Source organism: Canis lupus, chromosome X, assembly GCF_011100685.1.
Source record: "Canis lupus familiaris isolate Mischka breed German Shepherd chromosome X, alternate assembly UU_Cfam_GSD_1.0, whole genome shotgun sequence".
Classification (NCBI taxonomy): Eukaryota; Metazoa; Chordata; class Mammalia; order Carnivora; family Canidae; genus Canis; species Canis lupus.
Genome location: NC_049260.1, coordinates 75,349,145 through 75,376,146, shown reverse-complemented (window position 1 = coordinate 75,376,146; position 27,002 = coordinate 75,349,145). Strand labels below are relative to the sequence as shown.

Below are 27,002 nucleotides of genomic sequence, written 5' to 3'. Positions count from 1 at the left end.
AATTTACCAACATACAGAATAACACCCAGTGTTCATCCCGTAAAGTGCCCCCCTCAGTGCACATCACACATTCACCCCCACCCCCCACCCTCCTCCCCTTCCACCACCCCTAGTTAGTTTCCCAGAGTTAGGAGTCCTTATGTTCTGTCTCCCTTTCTGATATTTCCCACATATTTGATTTTACCCTCTTAGGCAGCACTATTTTTTATTATAACTTCCCCTTCCATGCATAATTTGGGGTTTGTTTGAAAATACAGTGAAACTGGAACACATGTGTTATAAAAATGAAAGGACTTCGTAAATCAGATAGTGTGCCCTGTTGTGGTAGCAAGTGGCTTGTGTTTGAAAAGTTTATCTTTAAGGGTATTTGCTATCCCAACAACTAATCAGGATTGCATTTGAGAGAAAGTGGGCAAGATGGCAGAAGAGTAGGGTCCTCAACTCACCTGGTCCCACCAACTTACCTAGATAACTGTCAGATCATCCTGAACACTATGAATTCAACCTGAGATTTAAAGAAAGAACAGCCTGAATGCTACAGAGAGAAGGGTTTTCGCTTCTAGGGAGATAGGAAGGCGGAAAAAAATAAAATAAAAAAGAATCCAGTGGGGGAGGGGCCCGCTAGGAGCCGGGCTAAGGCTGGGAGGCGGAAACCTCCAGGACAGGAAAGCCCAGCCCCGGAGAAGCAGGAAGGTTAAAAATCTGCACCAGATTCTTCAGGGCTGGAAAGCCTCTTAGCAGGGAAATCCAGCAGAATCGCAAGAGGGGCGGGGAGCCTCTAGTCTCCCGGAGTCACTAATAGAGGAAGTGCACCTGGGGGAGAGCACAACACAAACTGGATGGATCTCGGTAAAGCGCTGGAGCGCGCACCCGGCCGGGGCCTCGGGGAGAAGCCAGTTGGTTAGTTGGGTGGCACGGGACAGAGGGTCTGCACCCCGCTGCCTTTGGGAGCTGCGCCCCTGGGAGCATGATTCCAGCAGCACAGGCCCCAGAGCCCAGGGCGCTGGGGACACAGCCCAGGATCCTGCGCTCCTCCTGGGACACGTGGAGGCCGGGAGGGCACAGGACAGTGAGGACACCCTTGCCACCGGGTGTCCCCAAGCTGTGCGGATCAGCGCACCCGCACCAGCCCGGGAGCATCTAGGCCAGTGCGGACTGGGAGACTGCGTTAGATATTAGTTACTATCCGGGAGCTGACTTCAGGGCTGGAATTCTGGCCGACACCATTGTTGTTTTTCCTCCTTGTTTCACCCTGTGCCTGGGAGAAGCAGGGCCACCAGGGGAAAAAGGCCTCACAGGATAACCGGCTCCCGGCAGGGGGCGGGGCAGCTCCCCCAGGTGCACACACCTGAGAATCAGCACAGCGGGCCCCTCCCCCAGAAGACCAGCTGGAAGGACAGGGGAAGGGCAAATTCTTGACCTAGCAGCACTGGAAAGCTCCAGGGAAAGTCGAGGGATTTACAGTATATAGAACTAGACAGTACCCCTCCTCCCCCCTCTTTTCCAGTACAACTCGTTTTTATATCAAATTAAAAATTTCCAATATTTTTTCTCTTTTCCCACCTTAACTACAATATTTTAACACCTCTTCATTTTTAAGTTTCTTCCTTTTTGACTTTTAAATTTCTAAAATTACAGAGCTTAGATATATTTTCCAATTCTAGATTCCCTTCAACATACTCAATTTAATTTTGGAACTATATGAGATATGTTTTTCTGTTTTTTTTGTTTTCTCTGCCTCATTTTGTTCTATGGCAGAAGTTAATGCCTTCTGAAACATGACCAGCATGCACCCAGAACCAAGTAGAATGCTGTGCTGATTCATTCTGTGATACTATATTCTCCATTCCCATTTTGCCCCTCTCTTTGACCTTGTTTATGATTTGGTGGTCAATGGTGGGGCTTTCTACAAATATTGCTGGTTTATATAAATTTGAGACTGAGCATCCTCTAACATACAGAACTTAATACCCTCAGAACCAAGAGGATCACCCTCTAGGACCCCTCAGGTAGACTACATTTTCCCTCCACCACTATCTCACAGGACCCCCTTTTTTTCTTCTCTTTTTTTTCTTTTTTCATTTTTTTCCTATTTACTTTTGCTTTTTTTCTCTTCTTTTTTTCTTCTTCTTTGGGATTCTTGGCCTTTTACTTTTTAGTATTTGTTTTAAAATTTGTTTTTCACTTTAGTGGTCCTTTTCATTCTTCATGATCTTTGTTTTCATTTCTGGCCTTTAACCTCATCAGAATTATCTAGGGTGAAATTTACATAGGTCATGGTTGATCTTCTTCTTCTGTTTCTTTTTCTTTTTTTAAAGATTTCATTTGGGCAGCCCTGGTGGCACAGTGATTTAGTGCCGCCTGTAACCCACGGCATGATCCTGGAGACCCAGGATCGAGTCCCACGTCGGGTTCCCTGCATGGAGCCTGCTTCTCCCTCTACCTGTGTCTCTGACTTTGTCTCACTCTCTCTTTCTCTGTGTCTCTCATGAATAAATAAACAAATATTTTATTAAGAATAATTAATGATGATTAATTATTATTAAACAAATTAATTATTAAAAGAATTAATCAAAGAATAAATTAGTTAAAAGAATAAATAATAATTATTAATTATTAATAAAAGAATAAAATCTTTATTCATGAGAGACACACACAGAAAGAGAGGCATAGATACAGGCAGAGGGAGAAGCAGGCTCCATGCAGGGAGCCCGACTTGGGACTTGATCCCGGGTCTCCAGGATCACACCCTGGGCTATAGGAGGCGCTAAACCGCTGCACCACTGGGGCTGCCCAATGGTTGATCTTGACTCAGTGCACTCACACAGGTACTCTGCACTGAGCAAAATGACTAGAAGGAAGAACTCCTCACAAAAGAAAGAATCAGAAGCAGTACTCTCTGCCACAGAGTTACGGAAAATTGTTACAATTCGATGTCAGAAAGCCCATTCAGAAGCACAAATTACACAGCTACTGGTGGCTCTGGAAAAAAGCATAAAGGATTCAAGAGATGTCATGACTGTAGAATATAGATCTAATCAGGCCGAAATTAAAAATCAATTGAGATGCTATCCAAACTGGAGGTCCTAATGACGAGGGCTAATGAGGTGGAAGAGAGTGAGCAACATAGAAGACAATTTGATGGCAAGGAAGGAAGCTGAGGAAAATAGAGAAAAACAATTCAAAGACCATGAGGGGAATCCCTGGGTGGCTCAGTGGTTTAGCGACTGCCTTTGGCCTCAGTGGTTTAGCGACTGCCTTCGGCCCAGGGTGTGATCCTGGAGTCCCAGGATAGAGTCCCACATTGGGCTCCCTACATGGAGCCTGCTTCTCCCTCTGCCTGTATCTATGCCTCTCTCTCTCTCTCTCTGTCTCTCATGAAGAAATAAAATAAAATCTTAAAAAAAAAATACCATGAGGAAAGGTTAAGGGAAATAAATGATGGCCTCACAAGGAAGAATCTACCTATAATTGGGGTTCCAGAAAGCACAGAAAGGGCCAAAGAGCCAGAAAGCATATTTGAACAAATCATACCTGAGAACTTCCCTAATTTGGGGAGGGAAACAGGCATTCAGATCTAGGAGATAGAGAGGTTCCCCTCCTCAAGTCAATAAAAACCATTCAAAACCTTGACATTTAATAGTGAAACTTACAAATCCAAAGATAAAGAGAAAATCTTTAAAGCAGCAAGAGACAAGAGATCCCTAACTTACATGGGGAGAAATATTAGATTAACAACAGACCTCTCTATAGAGACCTGTCCGGCGAGAAAGGGCTGGCAAGATATACTCAGGGTATGAAATGAAAAGAACATGCAGCCAAAAATACTATATCTAGCAAGGCTCTCATTCAGAAGAGGAGACATAAAGAGCTTCCAAGATAGGCAGAAATGGAAAGAATATGTGACCACCAAACTGGCTTTGCATGAAATATTAAGGGGGACCCTTAAAAGAAAGAGGAAGCCCAAAGAAATAGTCCAGAAAAACGGGGACTGAATATGTATTATGAAGAAACTAAATTCATATCTTTCCATAGTTACTCTGAACGTGAATGGGCTAAATGATCCTATCAAAAGACGGGTTTTCAGACTGGATAAAAAAGCAAGACCCATCTCTTTGCTGTCAACAAGAGACTCACTTTAGACCTAAGGACACCTCCAGTCTGAAAATGAAGGGGTGGAGAACCATTGACCATTCAATGATCCTCAAAAGAAAGCTGGGGTAGCAATCTTCATATCAGATAAATTAAAGTTTATCCCAAAGACTGTAGTAAGAGATGAAGAGGGACACTGTATCATACTTAAAGGGTCTATCCAACAAGAAGACCTAACAATCATGAATATTTATGCCCCTAATTTGGGAGCTGCCAAGTATGTCAATCTATTAATAACCAAAGTAAAGACATACTTAGATAATACTGCACTAATAGTAAGAGACTTCCACATGGCACTTTCTGCAAATGACAGATCTTCTAAGCACATCACCAAAGAAATGAGGGCTTTAAGTGATACACTGGACCAGGTGTATTTTACTGATATTTACAGAACTTTGCATCTGAACACAACTGAATGCACATTCTTCTCAAGTGCACATGGAATTTTCTCCAGAATAGACCACATATTGCTTCACAAATCAAGTCTCAACTGATACCAAAAGATTGGGGTTGTCCCCTGCATATTTTCAGACCACAATGCTTTGAAATTAGAACTCAATCACAAGAAGAAATTTGGAAGAAACTCAATCACATGGACATTAAAAACATCCTACTAAAAGATGAATGGGTCAAACAGGATATTTATTTTTATTTTTTTTCAAACAGGAAATTTGAAAGATTCATGAAAACTAATGAAATTGAAGATACAACTGGTCAAAATATTTGGGGTGCAGCAAAAGCAGTCCAGAGAGGGAAATACATCGTAATACAACATCCCTCAAAAAATTGGAAAAAAACTCAAATACACAAGCTAATCTTGTACCTAAAGGAACGGGAGAAAGAACAGCAAATAAAACCTACACCCAGCAGAAGAATAGAGGTATTAAAGATTCGAGCAGATCTCAATGAAATAGAGACCAGAAGAACTGTAGAACAGATCAACAAAACTAGTTGGTTCTTTGAAAAATTAATAAAATTGATAAACCATATGGCAGCCGTATTAAAAAGAAAAAAGACTCAATAAAATCATGAATGAAAGAGGAGAGATCACAACCAATACCACGGAAGTGCAAACAATTCTAAAAACATATTATGAGGGACGCCTGGGTGGCTCAGCGGTTGAGCACCTGCCCCTGGCTCTGGGTGTGATCTGTGGTCTCAGGGTCGAGTTCCACATCAGGCTCCCTGCCTGGAGTCTGCTTCTCCCTCTGCCTATGTCTCTGCCTTTCTCTCTCTGTGCCTTTCATGAATAAATAAATAAAATCTTTAAAAAATACATATTATGAGCAGCTATATGCCAATAAATTAGGCAATTTAGAAGAAATAAATGCATTTCTGGGAAACCACAAACTACCAAAACTGTAACAGGCAGAAATAGAAAACCTGTAGAGGCCAATAACCAGGGAGGAAATTGAAGCAGTCTTCAAAAACCTCCCAGGACACAAAAGTCCAGGGCCAGAGGCTTACCAGGGGTAATTCTATCAAATGTTTAAAGAAAAAATAATACTTAGTCTACTAAAGCTTTCCAAATGATAGAAAGAGATGGAATGCTTCCAAACTCATTTTATGAGGCCAGCATCACCTTAATTCCAAAACCAGACCAAGACCCAATCAAAAAAGAAATTATAGACCAAGATCCCTGATGAACAGAGATGCAAAAATTCTCACCAAGATACTAGGCAGTAGGATCCAGCCGTACATTAAGAAAAGTATTCACCATGGCAGAGTGGGATTTATCCCCGGGATGCAAGGTTGGTTCAACACTTGTAAAGCAATCAATGTGATAGATCTCCTCAACAAGAGAAAAAACAAGAACCGAATGATCCTCTCAATAGATGCAGAGAAAGCATTTGACAAAATACTGCATCCATTCCTGATCAAAACTCTTCAGAGTGTAGGGATAGAGGGAACATTCCTCGACATCTTAAAAGCCATCTATGAAAAGCCCACAGCAAATATCATTCTCAATAGGAAAAAACTGGGAGCCTTTCCCCTAAGATCAGGAACAAGACAGGGATGTCCACTCTCACCACTGCTATTCAACATAGTATTAGAAGTTTTAGCCTCAGCGATCAGAAAACAAAAAATAAATAAATAAAATGCATTCAGATTGGCAAAAGTCAAACTCTCCGTCTTTGTAGGTGACATGATACTGTACATAGAAAACTCAAAAGACTCCCCCTCCCCCAAGATTGTTAGAACTCATACAGCAATTTGGCAGTGTGGCAGGATACAAAATCAATGCCCAGAAATCAGTGGCATTACTATACACTAACAATGAGACTGAAGAAAGAGAAATTAAGGAATTAATCACATTTACAATTATACCCAAAAGCATAAGATACCTAGGAATAAACCTAACCAAAGAGGTAAAGTATCTATACCCTAAAAACTACAGAACACTTCTGAAAGAAATTGAGGAAGAACCAAAGAGATGGGAAAATATTCCATGCTCGTGGATTGGCAGAATTAATATTGTGAAAATGTCAATGTTACTCATGGCAATTTACACGTTTAATGCAATCCCTATCAAAATACCATGGACTTTCTTCAGAGAGTTGGAACAAATAATCTTAAGATTTGTTTGGAATCAGAAAAGACCCCAAATAGCCAGGGGAATTTTGAAAAAGAAAACCAGAGCTGGGGCATCACAATGATGAATTTTAATTTGTTCTACAAAGCTGTAATCATCAAGACAGTTTGGGGAGCAGCACAAAAACAGATACATATATCAATGGAACAGAATAGAGAACCCAGAAATGGGTCCTCAACTCTGTGGTCAACTAATATTCGACAAAGCAGGAAAGACCACCCACTGGAAAAAGGACAGTCTCTTCAATAAATGGTGTTGGAAAAGTTAGCTGCATGCTGAACAATGAAACTGGACCATTCTCTTACACCATACACTAAGATCAACTGAAAATGTTTGAAATACCTAAATGTGAGACAAGAATCCATCAAAATCCTAGAGGAGAACACAGGCAACACCCGTTTTGAACTTGGCCTTCTTTCCAAGATAACATCTTGCAACTTCTTGCAAGGTAACTTCTTGCAAGATAACATCTGTGATGGCAAGGGAAACAGAAGCAAAAATGAACTATTGGGACTTAATCAGGATAAAAAGCTTCTGTATAGCAAGAGAAATAGTCAACAAAACTCAAAGACAACCTACAGAATGGGAGAAGATATTTGCAAATGGCATATCAGATAAAGGGCTAGTATCGAAGATCTATAAAGAACTTATTAAACTCAATACCCATGAAACAAAAATATCCAAACATGAAATGGGTAGAAGACATGAACAGAAATTTCACAGAGGAAGACATACACATGGACAACAAGCACATGAAAAAATGCTCCGCATCACTTGCCATCAGGGAAATACAAATCAAAACCACAATGAGATACCACCTCACCCCAGTGACAATGGTGAAAATTAACAAGATAGGAAAGAACAAATTTTGGAGAGGATGCGGAAAAAGGGGAACCCTCTTGCACTGTTGGTGGGAATGCATACTGGTACAGCCACTCTGGACAACTGTGTAGAGGTTCCTCAAAGAGTTCAAAATAGTGCTATTTTATGACCCAGCAATTGCACTACTTGGAATTTACCCCAAAGATACAGATGCAGTGAAATGCTGGGATACCTACACCCCTGTGTTTATAGCTGGAATGTCTACCGTATCCAAACTGGAAGGAGCCTTGGTGTCCTTCAACAGATGAATGGAGAAAGAAGTTTTGTAAATATATATGATGGAATATTATGCAGCCACTATAAAGGGCCAATACCCACCATTTGCTTTGATCTGGATGGAACTGGAGTGTATTATGCTGAGTGACGTAAGTCAATTGGAGAAGGACAATCGTCCTATGGTTTCACTCATTCGGGGAATAAAAAAGATAGTGAAAGGGATTATAGGGGAAAGGAGAGAAAATGAGTGAGAAAAATCAGGTTCACAAAACATGAGAGACTCCTAACTCTTGGAAATAAATAAGGGGTAGTGGAAGGGGAGTTTGGCGGGGGGATGGGGCGACTGGGTGTCCGGCCCTGAGGTGGGCACTTGAGGGGATGAGCACTGGGTATTATAGTGTATGTTGGCAAATCAAACTCCAATAAAAATATACAAAAAAAATTAAAAAGGATTACATTTGATTTGTATTCACAAGGAGGAAATAAAGCATCCAGCTAAGCCATGGTGTAGTTGGTATCTGGAAGAAATAGATAAATGATGCATTTATATCAGGAAGTTACAAGTAAATGTGGAATGATAGTAACCTAGTGCTCTATTAGGAATCATTTCCAGGAGCAATTCACAGAAATCCAAGATTCCTGTACTTTATACTGTATACTGAATACATTGAGACTCTACATAAAAACACTTTTCCTGTTCATCCATTCATACTTTCTTTCATTAGCAATTATTGAGCACCTATTGTGTGCCAGACTAAGGATACAACTCCACGCCTTCATGGAGCATACTCTTTGGAATACAATGGATAATACTCCTTTGTAAGGTTGCAGAGGAAGGAAAACGTTTCTTAAATCACTGCTTTTGTTTGCTAGAGCTGCCATTACAAAATTCCACAGACTGGGTAGCTTTAACAACAGAAATTCATTTCCTCAAAGTATGGAGGTTAGATGAGGGTGTCATCAGGTTTTGTTTCTCTGGGCTTCTCACCTTGGCTTGCAGATGGCCAATTTCTCACTATATCTTTACATAGTCATTTCTCTGTGCACATCTGCAATCCCTGGTGTCTTTGTGTGTGTCCAAATTTCCTCTTACAAGAACAACAGATTGAATTAGGGTCCATACTAACTATCTCATTTAACTTCATCACCCCCCTTTAAAGGCCCTATTCCCAAATACAGTCACAGTCTGAGGTGTTGGAGTTTTAGAACTTCAACATATGAATTTTAGGGGGACACAATTCAGTTCATAATTCTGTATCCTTCGGACCCCAAAAGTCATGTTCTCCTTACATGCAAAATACATTCATCCCTTCCTAACAGCCCTCAAATTTTAAGGTCTATGCCGAACATGGGGCTTGAACTTGTGATCCCAAGATCAAGAGTCACACTCCAGCCAGTCTACCCCTAACAGCCTCAAATTTTTAACCCATTCCAGCATGCACCCTAAATTCTAAGCCTTATCTGAATATCTAAATCAAATGTGGATGAGACTCAAGGTATAATTCATCTTAAGGCAAAAATCTTGAGGGGTGCCTGCGTGGCTCAGTCGGGGTGGACATTATCATTCCAAAAGGGAGAAATTGGAAAGAATAGAGGTATCATAAGTTTCAGGCAAGTTTGAAACCTAGTAAGGCAAATTCCTTGAGGTTTTAAGGCTCAAGAATTATCCTGTTTGGGTTGATGCTCTGTCCTTTGGCCTACTGGTGTTACAGGGTCATACTTTAGGCTCTGGACATTTGTAGTCTGGCCCACTGTAACTGAGGCTACAGCCTTGACCTTTGGGGCCTGTCCCCTCTGGGTCTATCTTGGTGGCACCCACCCTGCTGATCTCTGAATTGCCTTGGGGTCATTCTTGAAGAGTAACACCTGTTGGCAGTCAGTTAGGTCCATTTTCCAATCCTGTGGAATCCCAGAAGTCTGATGGCCTGCCTTCATTATATCCTTGTCTCTGTGCCCTTCAGACTTAGCTGGCAGTGTTTCTGCTGATAAAAGTTCATCTCTGTTCCTGGGTTCTACTGAGATGACTGGTTGGATTCATGAGTCACACCTATAATTTCTTTATCAAAAAGACTGTCCAGCCATAACCTTGGTTTTGCCTCCTGAACATGCTTTGATATTTTGTTCTATGGATAGGCTGAGATTTTTCCAAGTCTTTAAGTTCTGGTTCCTTTTTGATCATCCATTCCTTCAATGTGTCTTTCTTCTCTCCATACATTTTAGTCTGAGCAGCAAGCAGAAACCAGGCCACACCTTCAACACAGCTTAGAAATCCCCTGAGCTAAATATCCAGGTTCAGCACTTAGAATTTTTAAAAAAAATTATTTATTTATTTATGATAGACAGAGAGGCAGAGACAGGAGGAGGGAGAAGCAGGCTCCCTGCCGGCTAGCCTGACACGGGACTCGATCCCGGGACTCCAGGATCGTGCCCTGGGCCAAAGGCAGGCGCCAAACCACTGAGCCACCCAGGGATCCCCAGCACTTAGAATTGTTACCTTCCACCCAACACTAGGACACAATTCGTCTGAGTTCTTTTGTTACTTTAAAATGATCAAATTTTGTCCAGTTTCTAATAGCATGCTCCTCATTTCTGAGATCTCCCCAGAATCACCTTTATTTGTTTTTAAACATTTATTTATGAGAGACGCAGAGAGAGGCATAGAGAAGCAGGCTCCCCATGGGGAGTGTGATGGGGGGCTCAATCCCAGGACCCCAGAATCAAGACCTGATCCATAGGCAGATGCTTAACCACTGAGCTACCCAGGTGCCTCCTAGAATCACCTTTAACATCCGTATTCCTACCAATAGTCTCTTCAAAGCAGTCTAGGCTTTTTCTAGCATGCATCTGAAAATGCTTCCAGTTTTTACCCATTCCTAGTTTTAAAGCCACTTCCTTATTTTTAGGTATTTGTTATAGTTTCATGCCCCTTCTTGGAATCAAAATCTGTATCAGTCTGCTATGGCTGCCATACCAAAGTACCATAGACTGCATGGCTTAACAGAAATTTATTTTCTCACAGTTCTGAAGGCTTGAAGTCCTATAAGGGTGTTTGGCTTATTCTGAGGCTGGCCTCCTTGGCTTGTAGATGGCCGTCTTCTGTGTCTTCACATGATCTTTCCTTTGTTTGGGCATCCCTGGTGTCTCTTTATGTGTCCCAATTTTCTCTTTCTTATGAGGACACCAGTCAGTTGTATTAGGGCCTCATTTTAATTTAATCACCTCTTTAAAGACCTTATCTCCAAATATGGTCACATTCTGAGGTACTGGGGGCTTCAACAGAATGCCTGGGGCTGGGTGCAATTAAGCCCATAACATTCAGTGTGACTAGTCAGCTGTGGAACTTGTTATATTTGTCTACATAACAGTTCTGTTTTCTCCTTAGTACTATGAAGTATTTCTTTGACAGTCTGCAATGGAGTCCTGCTTTTTGTTTCATGAAGGTGGGTACTGGTGTGAGCTCATATTCTGCACCGATAGCCGAGGGCACACAATGGCCATCATCACTTTCCATCCCCAGGAATTAAGACAGGTGATAGTCACAGGACAATTAGGGGCAGTTTTTGTAGCAACCCTTATTTTCGCTGTCCTGCAGTTGGTTTTGGAAGTGTCAGGGCAGGTAGCAGAAATTACACATCCACAGAATATTTATGTGGGTTGGGAAGAGGGGTTAGGGGTAAGGAGGAAGAAGCAAGGATACTCTTTAAACATGCTGTTGGCATGATCAAACCACAGACTGAGGTGAAGTTCCATGTTAATGATGATGTGAGGACTCCCAAGTATTTTCACAAGAACTTTGCCCATGGAAGTTGGTAGGTATTCTACTGACTTTAGAAGCCAATTCAATAGAAAGTAGAATACAGTCAGAATTTCATAACTCAAATAAGACTTTACATTTGTAATTCACTTAGGGCTTTCAAACATTCCCATGTTAAAATATTCCTATATTTAATGTGATCATCTCAACCAACTTGTATAGTAGATGAGAGAAGGAAAAGTATTGTCATCCTCATTTCAGATGAGCAAATGGAGGCATAGAGTACCCAAGGTTGAACTGCCAGTAAATAGCCAAGCTAGGGCTTGAACCCACATCATTGATTCCTGACCTTTTTTTGTAATTAAAAAAAATTGGCATAGTTGACACACAAATCCTGGCCTTTTATATTTTTATATATGTATGTATGTAGTTAAACAGATATAACTATTAACATCAAAGTAGATTCCAAGGCAGCAGGTATTACTAGAGATAAAAAAGAAGATTTAATAAAGGTAGAAGGTTCAACCTAAAAGAAAAATAAAATTTAAAGTTACATATACCTAATAACTGACAGATCTACAGGAAAATACACAATGCTACTTTAACGGAAGATGCAGTAAATAATGGTGAGCACAATGACAAAATATATTAGTTTAATTTTCTACATATGTAAGAAAAACTATTTATTTATATCAGAATTCCAGTGTAGTTAACATACAGTGTTTTTTTTAAAGATTTTATTTATTTATTCATGAGAGACAGAGAGAGAGAGGCACAGACACAGGCAGAGGGAGAAGCAGGCTCCATGTAGGGAGCCTGACATGGGACTCGATACTGGGTCTCCAGGATCACAACCCGGGCGGAAGGCGGCGCTAAACTGCTGAGCCACCCGGGCTGCCCAACATATAGTTTATATTAGGTTTAGGTATACAATATAGTGATTCAAAATTCTATACATCAACTAGTGCTCATCACAGCAGGTGCACTCCTTAATCCCCATCACCTATTTCACCCATTCCCCCACCCACCTCTCCCCTGGTAACCATCAGATTGTCCTTTATAGTTAAGAGTGTTTTCTTGGTTTGTCTTTCTCTCTTCCCATTGCTCATTTGTTTTGTTTCTTAAATGCCACATATGAGTAAAATCATATGGTATTTGTCTTTCTCTGACTTATTTTCACTTAGCATTTATAGTCTAGCTCCATCCGTGTTGCAAATGGCAAGATTTCATTCTTTTTTATGGCGGAATAGTATGCCATTGCCTGTATATACACCCTATTCTCTATCCATCTATTGATGGACACTTGGACTGCTTCCATAATTTGTCTATTATAAATAACACTGCTATAAACATCAAGGTGCATATATCCCTTTGAATTAGTGTTCTTGTATTAAAAAAATGGGCAGAAGACATGAACAGACATATCTCCAACAAAGACATACAGATGGCCAGGAGACACATGAAAAAGTGCTTAATATCCCTCATCATCAGGGAAATGCACATGAAAACCACAATGAGGTATCCCCTCATATGTGTCAGAATGGCTAAAATAAAAAGTACAAGAAACAACAAGTGTTGGCAAGGATATGGAGAAAAGGGAACCCTTTTGTACGGTTGGTAGGAATGTAAACTGGTATGGCTACTGTGGAAAACAGTATGGAGGGTCTTCAAAGAGTTAAAAATAGAACTACCCTATGATCCAGTAATCACACTACTGGGTATTTACCCCCAAAATACAATTCTTGGCCTTTTAACTCTAGAGCTCCAACATAGTTTATTGTGATATATCCTGTGTCAAGCTAATATTTAGGCTCTCTGCAGTCATGTAAGAATTTTAAACTGTTCTGAATTCAAAGAAAGAATTTAGTTACCGTGATGATTCCCTTCTATGCCCTCTTTCTTTTCTTTAAGGACTCACATCTTCGAGGCGTTTGGGTGGGTGATTGGGATATTTGAAGCAGAGAAGTATAAAGGGTTATTGCGTCTTCATAATAGGGCAAAAGCTTAGTTTAGCTCCTTGTTTATAATATGGATAACTCTCACACTTTCTTTAGAAAACTATTAAGAAGGCTCAAACTGGAGAAAGTAGCATGTCTATTGTATAGGATTTGTCAAAAGCTGATAAGCAAAGCAGTGCTTCTGAGATGTGAAAATGGTGTATTTTTTGTCACATAGAACATTGCTTTATGTTAAGTGTCATTTATAATAGGATTTGAGAAATGTGCTTTCTTGTCTGACTACTGCAGGGCTGAGTTTTATAGAGCTTGGAGAGAAAATTTGTCAGAGATGAGTCTTTGCTTGGCTACTGATTTTGTGATCTGGGCAGGAGGAGCTCAGTATTCAGAGAGACTCTAAAGTTTTTCACCACTGGGCCAGGAGCAGTCTGTGATTTGACATCCCTTTACTTTCAGGAAAGGTAAACCTGGGGTAGCCAAACAGAGCAAGAAGCCAATGGCTTGCTATATTCTGAGTTGTTGCTTGCTGAGGCAGGGCTGCTGACTGTGGAGAACTGGGGTAAGTGGTAGCAGTCCTTGTACAGCAGCCAGGTCTGGGAACCCAGGCCAAATTTAGATGAGGGAGTGTGTGCATATATCTCCATCCCCTGAGAGGTAATTCCTACAGACCTCTCAGGGCCATGCCATGGAGGCTGTGTCTCTTGGCTGAGATGCTGCCCGCCCCTCCAAAACACTAGAGATAGAATGGTCTACTATTCTAAAATGCTTTTTTAAAAGTTGTTTTCCAGCACCATGATGCATTGCAGCCATCAGCAGTCCCCCTATCAGCTCCTATTTGGGGAACCCCATCTCTTTGAAGATCTCTTGGGCTTGAAGATCTGTATCTCTCCAGAAGCCTTTTTCCAGATTAATAATGCTGGTGCAGAGGTGCTGTATCGGACAGTGAGGGAGCTGAGTGAACTCTAACACCATCCTCCTCGATATCTGCTGTGGAACTAGCGAGTGGCAGCCCAGGGCAGAATCTACATGCTGCTTACCTTCCATTCCCCCCACACCCAGGGCCCAGATGGGGAAGTAATAGTAGTTGTGCAGGCATAACATCACTGGCTTAAAATCCTCTTATTTCCTTAGGTGTGATTGGTCTCTCTCTGGTTCAGTATATCTCCCAGGTCCTTGGTATTAACTTGGTGGAACAGGCAGTAGAGGATGCCAGGTGGACTGCAGCCTTCAATGGTATACTGTTCACATTATGGAGAGAAATTAAGAGCTGCAGTTGTTTCTGTGCTGTGTAAAGTGTTGTGTGGGAAAGGGCATTTACTATATCCATGACCTATGCAGAGGGCGGGAGAGAATCCTATAGTGCTTGGAGTTGGGTCCTGATGGTTTTCTGACAGAGGTCCTGATAGCTAATCTCCCTATTTTTTCTATCCAGAAGAAGAGCCTGAGGCAATGAACAGGCCTAGACTAGATGATAGGAAGATAACCTGGCAAAACTTTGGATAATGTAGAAGAGGAGCCTTCTTGACATTAGACTCATGAGGCATTATAGCATGATACAATAGGTTTCAAACAGCTGTTAGCAGCAGAACCTTTTCTTTGAACAAAATCCTATGCCAAACTGCAATATAGAAAACAGATCCCCGGGATCCCTGGGTGGCGCAGCGGTTTGGCACCTGCCTTTGGCCCAGGGCACGATCCTGGAGACCTGGGATCGAATCCCACATCGGGCTCCTGGTGCATGGAGCCTGCTTCTCCCTCTGCCTATGTCTCTGCCTCTCCCTCTCCCTCTCTCTCTCTCTCTGTGACTATCGTAAATAAAAAAAAAAAAAAGAAAACAGATCCCCTTGTTCCCTCTACCCTACCTCCAGAGAACTCTTGAGGCTCTGAAAATCTCTAAGATAGCAGACAGAGCACTTGAGTAAAAGTTAAGGTTTTCTTTTTGGTAGGTACTTATGTACTATGTGTCACTAAGTTTTAAAATAACATGGTCTAGTATCTAAAGCTGAAAGACCTACTGAGATATTGCAAAGGAAAGTGTGTTGGCAACAATGAGGCAGATCCAACAGCATTTCTTTTATTGTTAGTCAGAGGTATGCTACGTCCAAAGGGAAGACGGCAGAGCCTGGGCTCCTGTACATTTCTGTAAAGCCTCCCTCTACTACCTTCCCTCACTGCTGGGCTTGAGTTTTGAATTCTGTCATGTGGTCCTCTCTTTTGCAGGTATCACCAACTGTGAATTCCACACAGGTTGAGCAGAGAAGATTTTACCACAGCTGCTACAGTCAAAGGAAAATTGGCAGTTCATTGTTGCTGTGGTGAGCCCAGCCCAGGCAGGACTGCATAGGAATGCATAGCTTTTCTGTTACAGAACTCATTGGGTATTCTCATGATGTCCACTATCTTTTTTTTTTAAGATTTTATTATTTATTTATTCATAAGAGACAGAGAGAGAGGTAGAGTCATAGGGAGAAGCAGGCTCCATGGGGGGAGGCCAATGTAGGACTTAATCCCAGGACCCTGGAATCACACCCTGAACTGAAGGCAGATGCTCAACCACTGAGCCACCCAGGCGTCCTGATGTCCACCATCTTTAGTCCATTACTCCCATACAATCCTAAGGGAGCTCCCAGTGAGCTGGCTCTGAACCTACTTCTCCTCTTTTCCTAACCAATCCTAGGTGCTAGCCAGTTGGTAGTTTCTGCTAACCCACGATGGTTTAATTATATTAATAGCAATGTGTTTCTTCCTTCAGACTATCAGGTGGTTCAAGCCATTCAAAACTGCAGGGCTATCCGCACGCAGATTTTTATTTCCTGCAAGCCCCATGGTGAAACCACAAGGAACATCATTGAGTGAGTCATGACTTCTTTTTCTAAATTATTTTTTCCTGATTATCAAAGTAATCCATATTTACTGTACAGATTTAGAAAACACAGAGTGATGTAAGGAGACAGAAAAAAGGCATTATTATACCATCAATAGTCAGTTATAGGGCCAGGTCTCAGGTAAGGCAAGTAAAGCAACTCACTTTGGGTGTAAAATTTAATAAGATGGTACACAAAATATCAGTAATTAAGATACATTTATAATACATCATTTTCAAAAATCAAAATTAGTCCAAGAAATCCATGATGAAAAACACATTAAGATTAAAAAGAAAAAAGCAAGATTCACACCTGTGCTTGCTAAACCCTGCCTCACTCATCTTATTCTAATCTTGGTTCCAATAAAACTTTATTTATAAAAGCAGGGAACCAGCCTGCAGATTGTTTCCAATTTGATTTTCCAAAATACTGTATTAAACTATTATTTGTCTTGGGGGATCCCTGGGTGTCTCAGCGGTTTGGCACCTGCCTTTGGCTCAGGGCATGATCCTGGAGTTCTGGGATCAAGTCCTGCATTGGGCTTCCTGCATGGAGCCTGCTTCTCCTCTGTCTGTGTCTCTGCCTCTCTCTCTATATCTGTGTCTCTCATGAATAAATAAATAAAATCTTTAAAAGAATATTATTTGTCTTGATTACTGAGTTTTTTAGCACCCTTTTAAGTTTTGTACCCAAGATGAATGCCTCTTGCTTCCCTCCAGGTCTGGCCCTGGTCAGTTCTTTTTTTTTTTTTTTTTAAGATTTTATTTACTTATTCATAAGAGACATGCAGAGAGAGGCAGAGGGAGAAACAGGTTCCCTGCAGTGAGCCCAGTGTGGAACTCGATCCCAGAACCCCGGGATCATGCCCTGAGTCAAAGGCAGACTATCAACCACTGAGTCACCCCAGCGTCCCTCAGAATGGCTAAAATAAACAACACAGGAAAACAGCAAGTGTTGGCAAGGATGTGGAGAAAGGGAAACCCTCTTACACTGTTGGTAGGAATGCAAACTAATGCAACTACTCTGGAAAACAGTATGGAGGATCCTCAAAAAGTTAAAAATAGAACTACCTCCCTGTGATCCAGTACTCATGCTACTCAAAGGATATAAAAGTGTTTTGAAGGTTAAAATCTTAAAAAAAAAAAAAGGCGGGGGGTGGGGATCCCTGGTGGCTTAGTGGTTTAGTGCCTCCCTTTGGCCCAGGGCATGATCCTAGAGACCCGGGATCGAGTCCCACGTCGGGTTCCCTGCATGGAGCCTGCTTCTCCCTCTGCCTTTGTCTCTGCCTCTCTCTCTCTCTGTGTCTCTCATGAATAAATAAATAAAATCTTAAAAAAAAAGCAATTCGAAGGGATACATGCACTCTGATGTTTATAGCAGTGTTATCAACATAGGCAAATTATGGAAAGAGCCCAAATGTCCATTGATGTGATACCATGAATGGATACACACACACATGTATATATATACACACACACACACATAAGGGAATATCACTCAGCCATCAAAATGAATGAAATCTTGCCATTTGCAATGACATGGATGGAGCTAGAGTGTATTATGCTAAGCGAGATTAGTCCATTAGAAAGAGACAAATACCATATGATTTCACTCATATGTGGAATTTTAGAAATGAAACAAGTTGGGCATAGAGGGGGGAGAATGAGGCAAACCATAAAACAGACCCTGTTTTTTTTTTTTAAAGATTTTATTTATTTATTCATGAGAGACACAGAGAGAAGAGGCAGAGACACAGGCAGAGGGAGAAGCAGGCTCCATGCAAGGAGCCCGACGTGGGACTTGATCCGGGGACTCCAGGATCATGCTCTGAGCTGAAGGCAGATGCTCAACTGCTGAGCCACTCAGGCGTCCCAAAACAGACTCTTAGCTATAGAGAACAAACTGAGGGTTGCTGGGGGGAGGTGGACAGGGAAGATGGGTTAAATGGGTGATGGGCTTTAAGGAAGGCACTTGTGATGAGCACTGAGTATTGAGTGTAAGTGATGAATAACTAAATCCTACTCCTGAAACTAATATTACACTGTGTGTTAACTAACTGGAATTTGAATAAAAGCCTGAAATAAAAAGAAAGAAGCACCAAAGGAAAATTAACAGAAGAAAGAAAATATCAATGTGTTTAAGAACCATGAAAGGATGCTCCGTCTCTTCAATTATAATGAAAATGCAAATTAAATGTACCCTGAGATGTCTCTTTTTACATTTCAGATTGGCAAAGTTTCCAAAGTTTGGTAATACACTGTTGGCAATGCTATGAGGAAACATGAATTCTAAAAAATTACTAGTTAGATTGTAAATTGGTACCATCCCTGTGGAGGGAAATTTAGCAATACAGGTTATAAATGCATAAATACCCCTTAAACCAGTAATTCCATTCCTGAGGCTTTATCTTACAAATATACTGACACACAGTAAAATGACAGACACAAAGTTACTTACTGCAATATTGTAACAATAAGCAGTGAAATATCCTAAAACTGCCAGTGGGGAACTGGTTAAACCATCAATGCTAAATCCATACAATGGAATACTGTGCTGCTACACTGTGCTGCTATAAAAAGGAATACAGATATTCTCTATGTACATATAGAGAAAGATCTCTAAGGTATGTTGTTGTTAAATAGCTTTATTGAGATATAATTCATATATAAAATTCATCTATGGGGATCCCTGGGTGGCGCAGTGGTTTGGCGCCTGCCTTTGGCCCAGGGCGCGATCCTGGAGACCCGGGATCGAATCCCACGTCGGGCTCCCGGTGCATGGAGCCTGCTTCTCCCTCTGCCTGTGTCTCTGCCTCTCTCTCTCTCTCTCTGTGTGACTATCATAAATAAATAAAAATTAAAAAAAATAAAATAAAATTCATCTATTTAAGTGTACAATTCTGTGGTTTTTTAGTATGTTCTCAGACTTACGTGGCCATTACCCCTATCTCCAGAACATTGTTATCACTTCAAATGGAAACCCTGAACCTCTCACCTGTTACTCCCCATTTTTTCCCAACCCGTTGGCCTTAGGCAACCACTAATCTATTTGCTGTTTTTATGGATTTGCCTATTCTGTACACCTCATACAAATGAAGTCATACAATATATGGTTCTTTGCATCTGGCCTCTTTTGCTTATCATGATGTTTGCAAGGTTCATGCATGGGGTAACATGTATCAGTATTTCACTCCTTTATGGCTGAATAATATTTCATTTCATGGATATATCTCATTTTATATATTCTCGTGTCAGTTGACAGACATTTAAGTTGTTTCTGCCATTTGTGAATAGTGCTCCTGTGAACATTCAGGTGCAAATTTTTGTGTGAACATATACTTTCATTTCTCTTGGGTAGATACCTAGGAGCGGAATTGGCTGGGTCATGTGGTAACCCTGTGTTAAACAGCCAGACTGTTTTCTAAATAGCTACCCTATTTTACATTTCCACCAGCAGCATGTGAAGAGTTCCAATTTGTCGAAATTCTTACCAACTCTTGTTACTGTCTGTTTTATTCTATTTATCCTAACAGGTGAAAAGTGATATGTCCTTGGGGTTTTGATTTGCATTTCCCCAGTGGCTAATGATGTTGAGAATTTTTGCATGTATTTATTGTCCATTTGTATATCTTTTCTTGGAGAAATGTCTATTCAGATCCTTTGTCAATTTTTTAATTGGTATGCCTTTTTATTGAATTTTAAGATTTCTTTATATATTTTAGATACAAGCCCCTTATCAGATACATGATTTGCCAAAATTGTCTCCCATTCTGTGGGTTCTCTGTTCCTTTTCTCTATGGTGTCCTTTTAAGTAAGAGTATCAGTAAGAGTATCAATTTTGAATATGTCCAGACTATTTTATTTTTTAAAGATTTTACTTATTTGATCATGAAAAAGACAGAAAAAGAGAGAGGCAGGAACATAGGCAGAGGGAGAAGCAGGCTCCCTGTGGGGAGCCTGATGTGGGACTTGATCCCAGGACCCCAGTATCATGACCTGAGCCAAAGGCAGACACTCAACCACTGAGCCACCCAGTTGCCCCAGACTATTTTCTTTTGTGGCTTGTGATATTGGTTCTATGGTCTGTTGCTAAGTGGAAATAGTAAGGTATACAGAATTGTTTATTTTTTTTCAGAATTGTTTATATAATAGGAAACTGTCTTTGTACAAAAGGACAAAAGATTAGAAGAATATGGATTTATATTCATTTGTATAGGCATAGAGAAACTGGTAAGTCATATTAGAAAATGATAATAGTAGCTGTCTATGGTCAGAGAGAACTATGGAGATGAGTATCACAGTTGGGAAGGAGACTTCACTGAATACCTTTTTATGTTATTTCATTTTTGAATATAATGAAAATACTCATTATGCAAGACAATAAATTTAAAAATGCAACGATTAAGAGTAAACCTAGGATTCTGCTCACACTTAACAGTGAGTAAAACAATAAACATGGCCTCAAAAAGGTAAGAAAAATTTGTTTTGAAAAGACAATACGTGCATATGGCAGAAAAATTCAAACAATACAGGAGTATGCAGTGAATAGTTTTTCTTACTCCTGACCCCTGGTCCTTCAGATGTCTCCACTCTTACCAGTTTCTTGTGTAGCCTATCAGAGATATTCTGTGACTATAAAAGTGTGTGTGTGTGTGTGTGTGTGTGTGTACAGATACGTGTATGTATACATACCATCCCTTTTTTCTTAACAGATTAAACACTGTTCTGCAACATGCTTTTCACTTAACATTAGATTTTGGAGATTGTTCTACAATGATACAGAATCTCCATCAATACTTACAAGTCTACTTAATTTTTTAAATAGACTATACAGTTTTACTTACATAAATATGTCATTTAGTCTCTTGCTCATGAATTTTAAGGTTGTTTCTACTCTTGTAAGCACAATGTTGCAATGAATATCCTTGTACATAAATCTTTGCACATATGTACAGTGTATAGATAGGTATATGTGATGAATAAGTGTATGTGATAGTATATATAGTAGATAAATTCCTGTTGTGGAGTTGCTGAGTTAGAGGATATATACTTTTAACATTTTCAGCTATTTTCTAACAGAGCTCTAGAATCAACTTATCAAAAATATCCTTTTGGGATTGTGATTGGAAATGCATTGAATTTACTTTAGGGAGAATTGAAATCTTTACAGTATTTTTTATGTTTAAGTATGTGATATATCTCTTCAGTTACTCTAGTCTTATATAATTCTCTAAAGCTAAATATACATATAATTCTTTCCAATACAGGTCTTCTTAGGGTTAATGTAAGATAAAGTTTTTATTGCTATTATGAATGCGACCTTTTCATTACTTTTTCTGAGCAGTTATTGCCAACCTTGTGTCCAGCTTCCTTATTCTTTTATTAGTTTTATTTTCTGGTTGATTCTCTTGCTTGGTAGCTGGCCATTTTTCTTGTCAGCTGACCATGTGACCACCATATCAAAAGAGTCTGTCTTTCTCCTTCCAGTACTTTTTCTTTCTTATTATTATTCTGGCTAAGAAAATGTTCCATTGTAGAAGCAATAGTGAATATCTTGTCTTGTTCTGATTTCACTGGGACAGTGCTATTTAAACTATTGAGAATCAGCGAGGGAAACAAGAACTCTTCTGTTTTGTTGGTTTGAGAGTAAATTGTACAACAATTTTAGAACAGTTTAGTGGTACATATCTTAGGGCCTTACAAACATGTCAGTCCTTCAACTCAGCAGTTCTACCAAGTAACTAAAAATGTATGCAATGATATAACTATTAAAGATATTCATGGAGGGACTTTTTGAAATAGTAAAGTGTTAGAAAACAGCCTAAATTTCCAATAGCAAGGGATTAGATAAATAAACTATGTACACACATTTAATGAAATACCATAGAGCCAGTAAAATGAGAGGTAGCCTTACATATGGTGGAGAGATGTATATGATCTATGATTACCTGAAGAAACTGGTTGTAAAGCAGTATGTACAGTATGTAAAGTGGGATTCCATTTTAAGAAACCAAATTAAATATACATATTTGGAAAGATATATCCTGAAAAGTCCACAGTGGTCCTTGGGTTTATAGGTAAGTTTTTTTTTTAAAGATCTTATTTATTTATTCAAGAGAGGCAGAGAGAAAGGCAGAGACACAGGCAGAGGGAGAAGCAGGCTCCTCATAGGGAGTCCCATGTGGGACTCGATCCCAGAACCCTGGGATCATGCACTGAGCCAAAGGCAGCTGCTCAACCACTGAGCCACCCAGGCGTCCCAATAGGTGAGTTTTTATGCTTATTTTTGATCAACTGTCTTTGAAATAAGGGGGAAAAGTAACCTGCTTAAATTTCAACAGAATAATTTAAGTCAGTAATATTTATTAATTACCTTTCTTTTTTAAAAAAAATATTTAATTATTCATGAGAGACACAGAGAGGGAGGCAGAGACATAGGCAGAGGGGGAAGCAGGCTCCCTGCAGGAGCCTAATGCAGGACTTGATCCCAGGACCCTGGGATCACAACCTGAGCCAAAGGCAGACTCTCAATCACTGAGCCACCCAGGTGCCCCAATTAATTACCTTTCATGTACAAATCATACAGAAAAGTATATGACTTAGGCAACTTGCTCTATTCACTATTGAACCCCTACTCTGTGTCACAAACTGGGAACACAGGGATGGATAATAAGCAGTTTTTGCCTTGTTTCCACCCTTGAAAAGATTATACTCCACTGAGGAAGATGGTTAAGAAAAAAAACAACCCCCCCAAAAAAAAAAAAAAAAAAAAAAGGGATCCCTGGGTGGTGCAGTGGTTTGGCGGCGCCTGCCTTTGGCCCAGGGCGCGATCCTGGAGACCCGGGATCGAGTCCCACATCGGGCTCCCGGTGCATGGAGCCTGCTTCTCCCTCTGCCTGTGTCTCTGCCTCTCTCTCTCTCTCTCTCTGTGACTATCATAAATAAATAAAAATTTAAAAAAAAAAAAAGAAAAAAAACAACCCAGGTAGTTACATTAAATATGATAAATGCTGTCATAGGGAGAAACGTAGGGGGCTATCAGAACACAGGAAAGGGCTTACATTTTAAGAAATGGTGCTACTATAGGTTCTCCTTGGTTTCTAGAAACTGATATTACTATCTGTTTCTATAGGACTATGCTGTCCTCCAGACTCAGCTAAGAAGCTCTTTGGTGAGTCTTTTGTTCTGAGAAAAGCTGTGCCTGTTGATCTGTTCTCCCCCACCATGCACTGCAAGCTGGTGCTCCTCCTCACTTGCGAATCAGCCTCCTATGATACTGCAGGCTCTTTATTAAGGCAGAAGTTTCAGTAACTTCCCAGATTTGGCATATTGCTACATTACAGATCCTGACTGCGTTATTGGAGAAACCAGTCTTTGGATCATGAGCAGGAAGAATTATACAGGTGACCCTTGAACAACATGGGTTAGGGCCGCTGACACAGTTGAAAATTTGCATATACCTTATTTTATTTTATTTTTAATTCAAAATATTTTTTAAAAATTTAATTTATACATATAACTTTTGACTCCTCAAGAACTTAACTGCTAATAGCCTACTGTTGACTGGAAGCCTTACTGATAACAGAACCAGTGAACTAATACATATTTTTTTATAAATTTATTTTTTATTGGTGTTCAATTTGCCAACATATAGAATAACACCCAGTGCTCATCCCATCAAGTGCCCACCTCAGTGCCCGTCACCCCCACCCCCAACCAACCTCCCCTTCCACCACCCCTTGTTCATTTCCCAGAGTTAGGAGTCTTTCATATTCTGTCTCCCTTTCTGATATTTCCACTCATTTCATCTCCTTTCCCCTTTATTCCCTTTCACTATTTTTTATATTCCCCAAATGAATGAGACCATATAATGTTTGTCCTTCTCCGATTGACTTATTTCACTCAGCATAATACCCTCCAGGTCCATCCATATCGAAGCAAATGGGGAGTATTTGTCGTTTCTAATGGCTGAGTAATATTCCATTGTATACATAGACCACATCTTCTTTATCCATTCATCTTTTGATGGACACCGAGGCTCCTTCCACAGTTTGGCTATTGTGGACATTGCTGCTAGAAACATCGGGGTGCAGGTGTCCCAGCGTTTCATTGCATCTGTATCTTTGGGGTAAATCCCCAGCAGTGCAATTGCTGGGTCGTAGGGCAGGTCTATTTTTAACTCTTTGAGGAACCTCCACACAGTTTTCCAGAGTGGCTGCACCAGTTCATTTTCCCACCAACAGTGCAGGAGGGTTCCCTTTTCTCCGCATCCTCTCCAACATTTGTGGTTTCCTGCCTTGTTAATTTTCCCCATTCTCAGTGGTGTGAGGTGGTATCTCATGGTGGTTTTGATTTGTATTTCCCTGATGGCAAGTGATGCAGAGCATTTCCTCATGTGCTTTTTGGCCATGTCTATGTCTTCCTCTGTGAGATTTCTGTTCATGTCTTTTGTCCATTTCATGATTGGATTGTTTGTTTCTTTGGTGTTGAGTTTTATAAGTTCTTTATAGATCTTGGAAACTAGCCCTTTATCTGATAGGTCATTTGCAAATATCTTCTCCCATTCTGTAGGTTGTCTTTGAGTTTTGTTGACTGTATCCTTTGCTGTGCAAAAGCTTCTTATCTGGATGAAGTCCCAATAGTTCATTTTTGCTTTTGTTTCTCTTGCCTTCATGGATGAATCTTGCAAGAAGTTACTGTGGCCAAGTTCAAAAAAGGTGTTGCCTGTGTTCTCCTCTAGGATTTTGATGGAATCTTGTCTCACATTTAGATCTTTCATCCATTTTGAGTTTATCTTTGTGTATGGTGAAAGAGAGTGGTCTAGTTTCATTCTTCTGCATGTGGATGTCCAATTTTCCCAGCACCATTTATTGAAGAGACTGTCTTTCTTCCAATGGATAGTCTTTCCTCCTTTATCGAATATTAGTTGCCCATAAAGTTCAGGGTCCACTTCTGGATTCTCTATTCTGTTCCACTGATCTATGTGTCTGTTTTTGTGCCAGTACCACACTGTCTTGATGACCACAGCTTTGTAGTACAACCTGAAATCTGGCATTATGATGCCCCCGGCTCTGGTTTTCTTTTTTAAAATTCCCCTTGCTATTCAGGGTCTTTTCTGATTCCACACAAATCTTAAAATAATTTGTTCTAACTCTCTGAAGAAAGTCCATGGTATTTTGATAGGGATTGCATTAAATATGTAAATTGCCCTGGGTAACATTGACATTTTCACAATATTAATTCTTCTAACCCATGAGCATGGAATATTTTTCCATCTCTTTGTGTCTTCCTCAATTTCTTTCAGAAGTGTTCTGTAGTTTTTAGGGTATAGATCCTTTACCTCTTTGGTTAGGTTTATTCCTAGGTATCTTATGCTTTTGGGTGCAATTGACTAATACATATTTTATATGTTATATGTATTATATACTATATTCTTATAATAAAGTAGGCTAGAGAAAATAAAATGTTATTAAAAAATACATTTACTATATGGTGTTTATTGAAAAAAATCAATGGATAAGTTCTTCTGCATAGTTCAAACCAGTGTTGTTCAAGGGTCAGCCATAGCAGGCCTTCTATCTGATGAAGATTTATAACCTTAGTTTTCAGGTTCCCTTGCTTTCATGGATGTTGGCCTGGTTGTGGCTACTCCTTGGCCCAAGATCTAGACTGTTCTTTGCTGTCATCCTGTCATGGCTCCCTTGGTCCTAGTTCAGTCTTATCTCCTCTGTCTGACTCTGTGGTATGGTGATAGCACAACTGAGCTTTGCCCTGCTGCTGGTAATAATATCACATTGACTTGGGTCTCTGTATTTGCCAAGAGATTTTCGTAGATATGTCCTGCATTTATTAAGTAACCAAGGATTAGAACTAGAAACAAATCTAGCTTTTCTTAAAAAAGCAGAGTAAGCTATAATGTGATTATAGGGTGACTGTGTGATCACAGTGCTTCATTCCTTTGGGTTTTCTAGGCTTTGAAGTTCTAGAATACCCTTTAAAAAATGGTAGGAGCAATAGCACCAATCAGCTCTCACTTATGGAAGGAGAATTGGTTATAGTAGAGACTTTATGGGAAAGAAGATCTTATTTTTTTTTAAGATTTTATTTATTTATTCGAGAGAGAGAGAGAGAGAGAGAGAGAGAGAAGCAGGCTCCATGCAGGGAGCCCGACGTGGGACTCCATCCCGGTTCTCCAGGATCAGGCCCTGGGCTGAAGGTAAGGCGCTAAACCGCTGAGCCACCTGGGCTGCCTGGGAAAGAAGATCTTTAAAGAAGAGACTGAATACCTATAACTGTGCTATGTAGTATGCAGAAAGCTCCAGAATCCTCCAATGATCCTGTATATGGTATAATAAGCTGGATATCAAAACTGATATTCTCTAGTGCATGATTTCTTCAGGTCTTGAGTTCTCCCTGGTTATTTGTTGAACAATTTAGATTATGTTTTGAATCTTTTAAGAGCCTAAGGACATGTAAAAAAATCTGATTTACAAAATGATTTTGGGTCAACTAGTATTTTTCTCAATCCTAAATACTTCTTTTTTTTTAATTTTTTATTTATTTATGATAGTCACACACAGAGAGAGA

The 27,002-nt window shown here is 40.2% G+C and overlaps 1 protein-coding gene across 1 annotated transcript in view; it reads left to right on the top strand.

Moving 5' to 3' along the window:
• The window catches only part of TRMT2B (tRNA methyltransferase 2 homolog B), a 45,302-nt gene extending 21,576 nt beyond the window's left edge, over positions 1 to 23,726 (top strand). Inside the window, 10 exon segments of the mRNA XM_038588815.1 lie at positions 11,226 to 11,372; positions 11,436 to 11,516; positions 11,576 to 11,652; positions 13,924 to 14,013; positions 14,341 to 14,505; positions 14,507 to 14,550; positions 14,684 to 14,785; positions 15,773 to 15,900; positions 16,313 to 16,404; positions 23,549 to 23,726. Of these exon segments, the coding sequence (XP_038444743.1) occupies positions 11,226 to 11,372; positions 11,436 to 11,516; positions 11,576 to 11,652; positions 13,924 to 14,013; positions 14,341 to 14,505; positions 14,507 to 14,550; positions 14,684 to 14,785; positions 15,773 to 15,900; positions 16,313 to 16,404; positions 23,549 to 23,726 (1,104 nt within the window).
• The last annotated feature ends 3,276 nt before the right edge of the window (positions 23,727 to 27,002 follow it).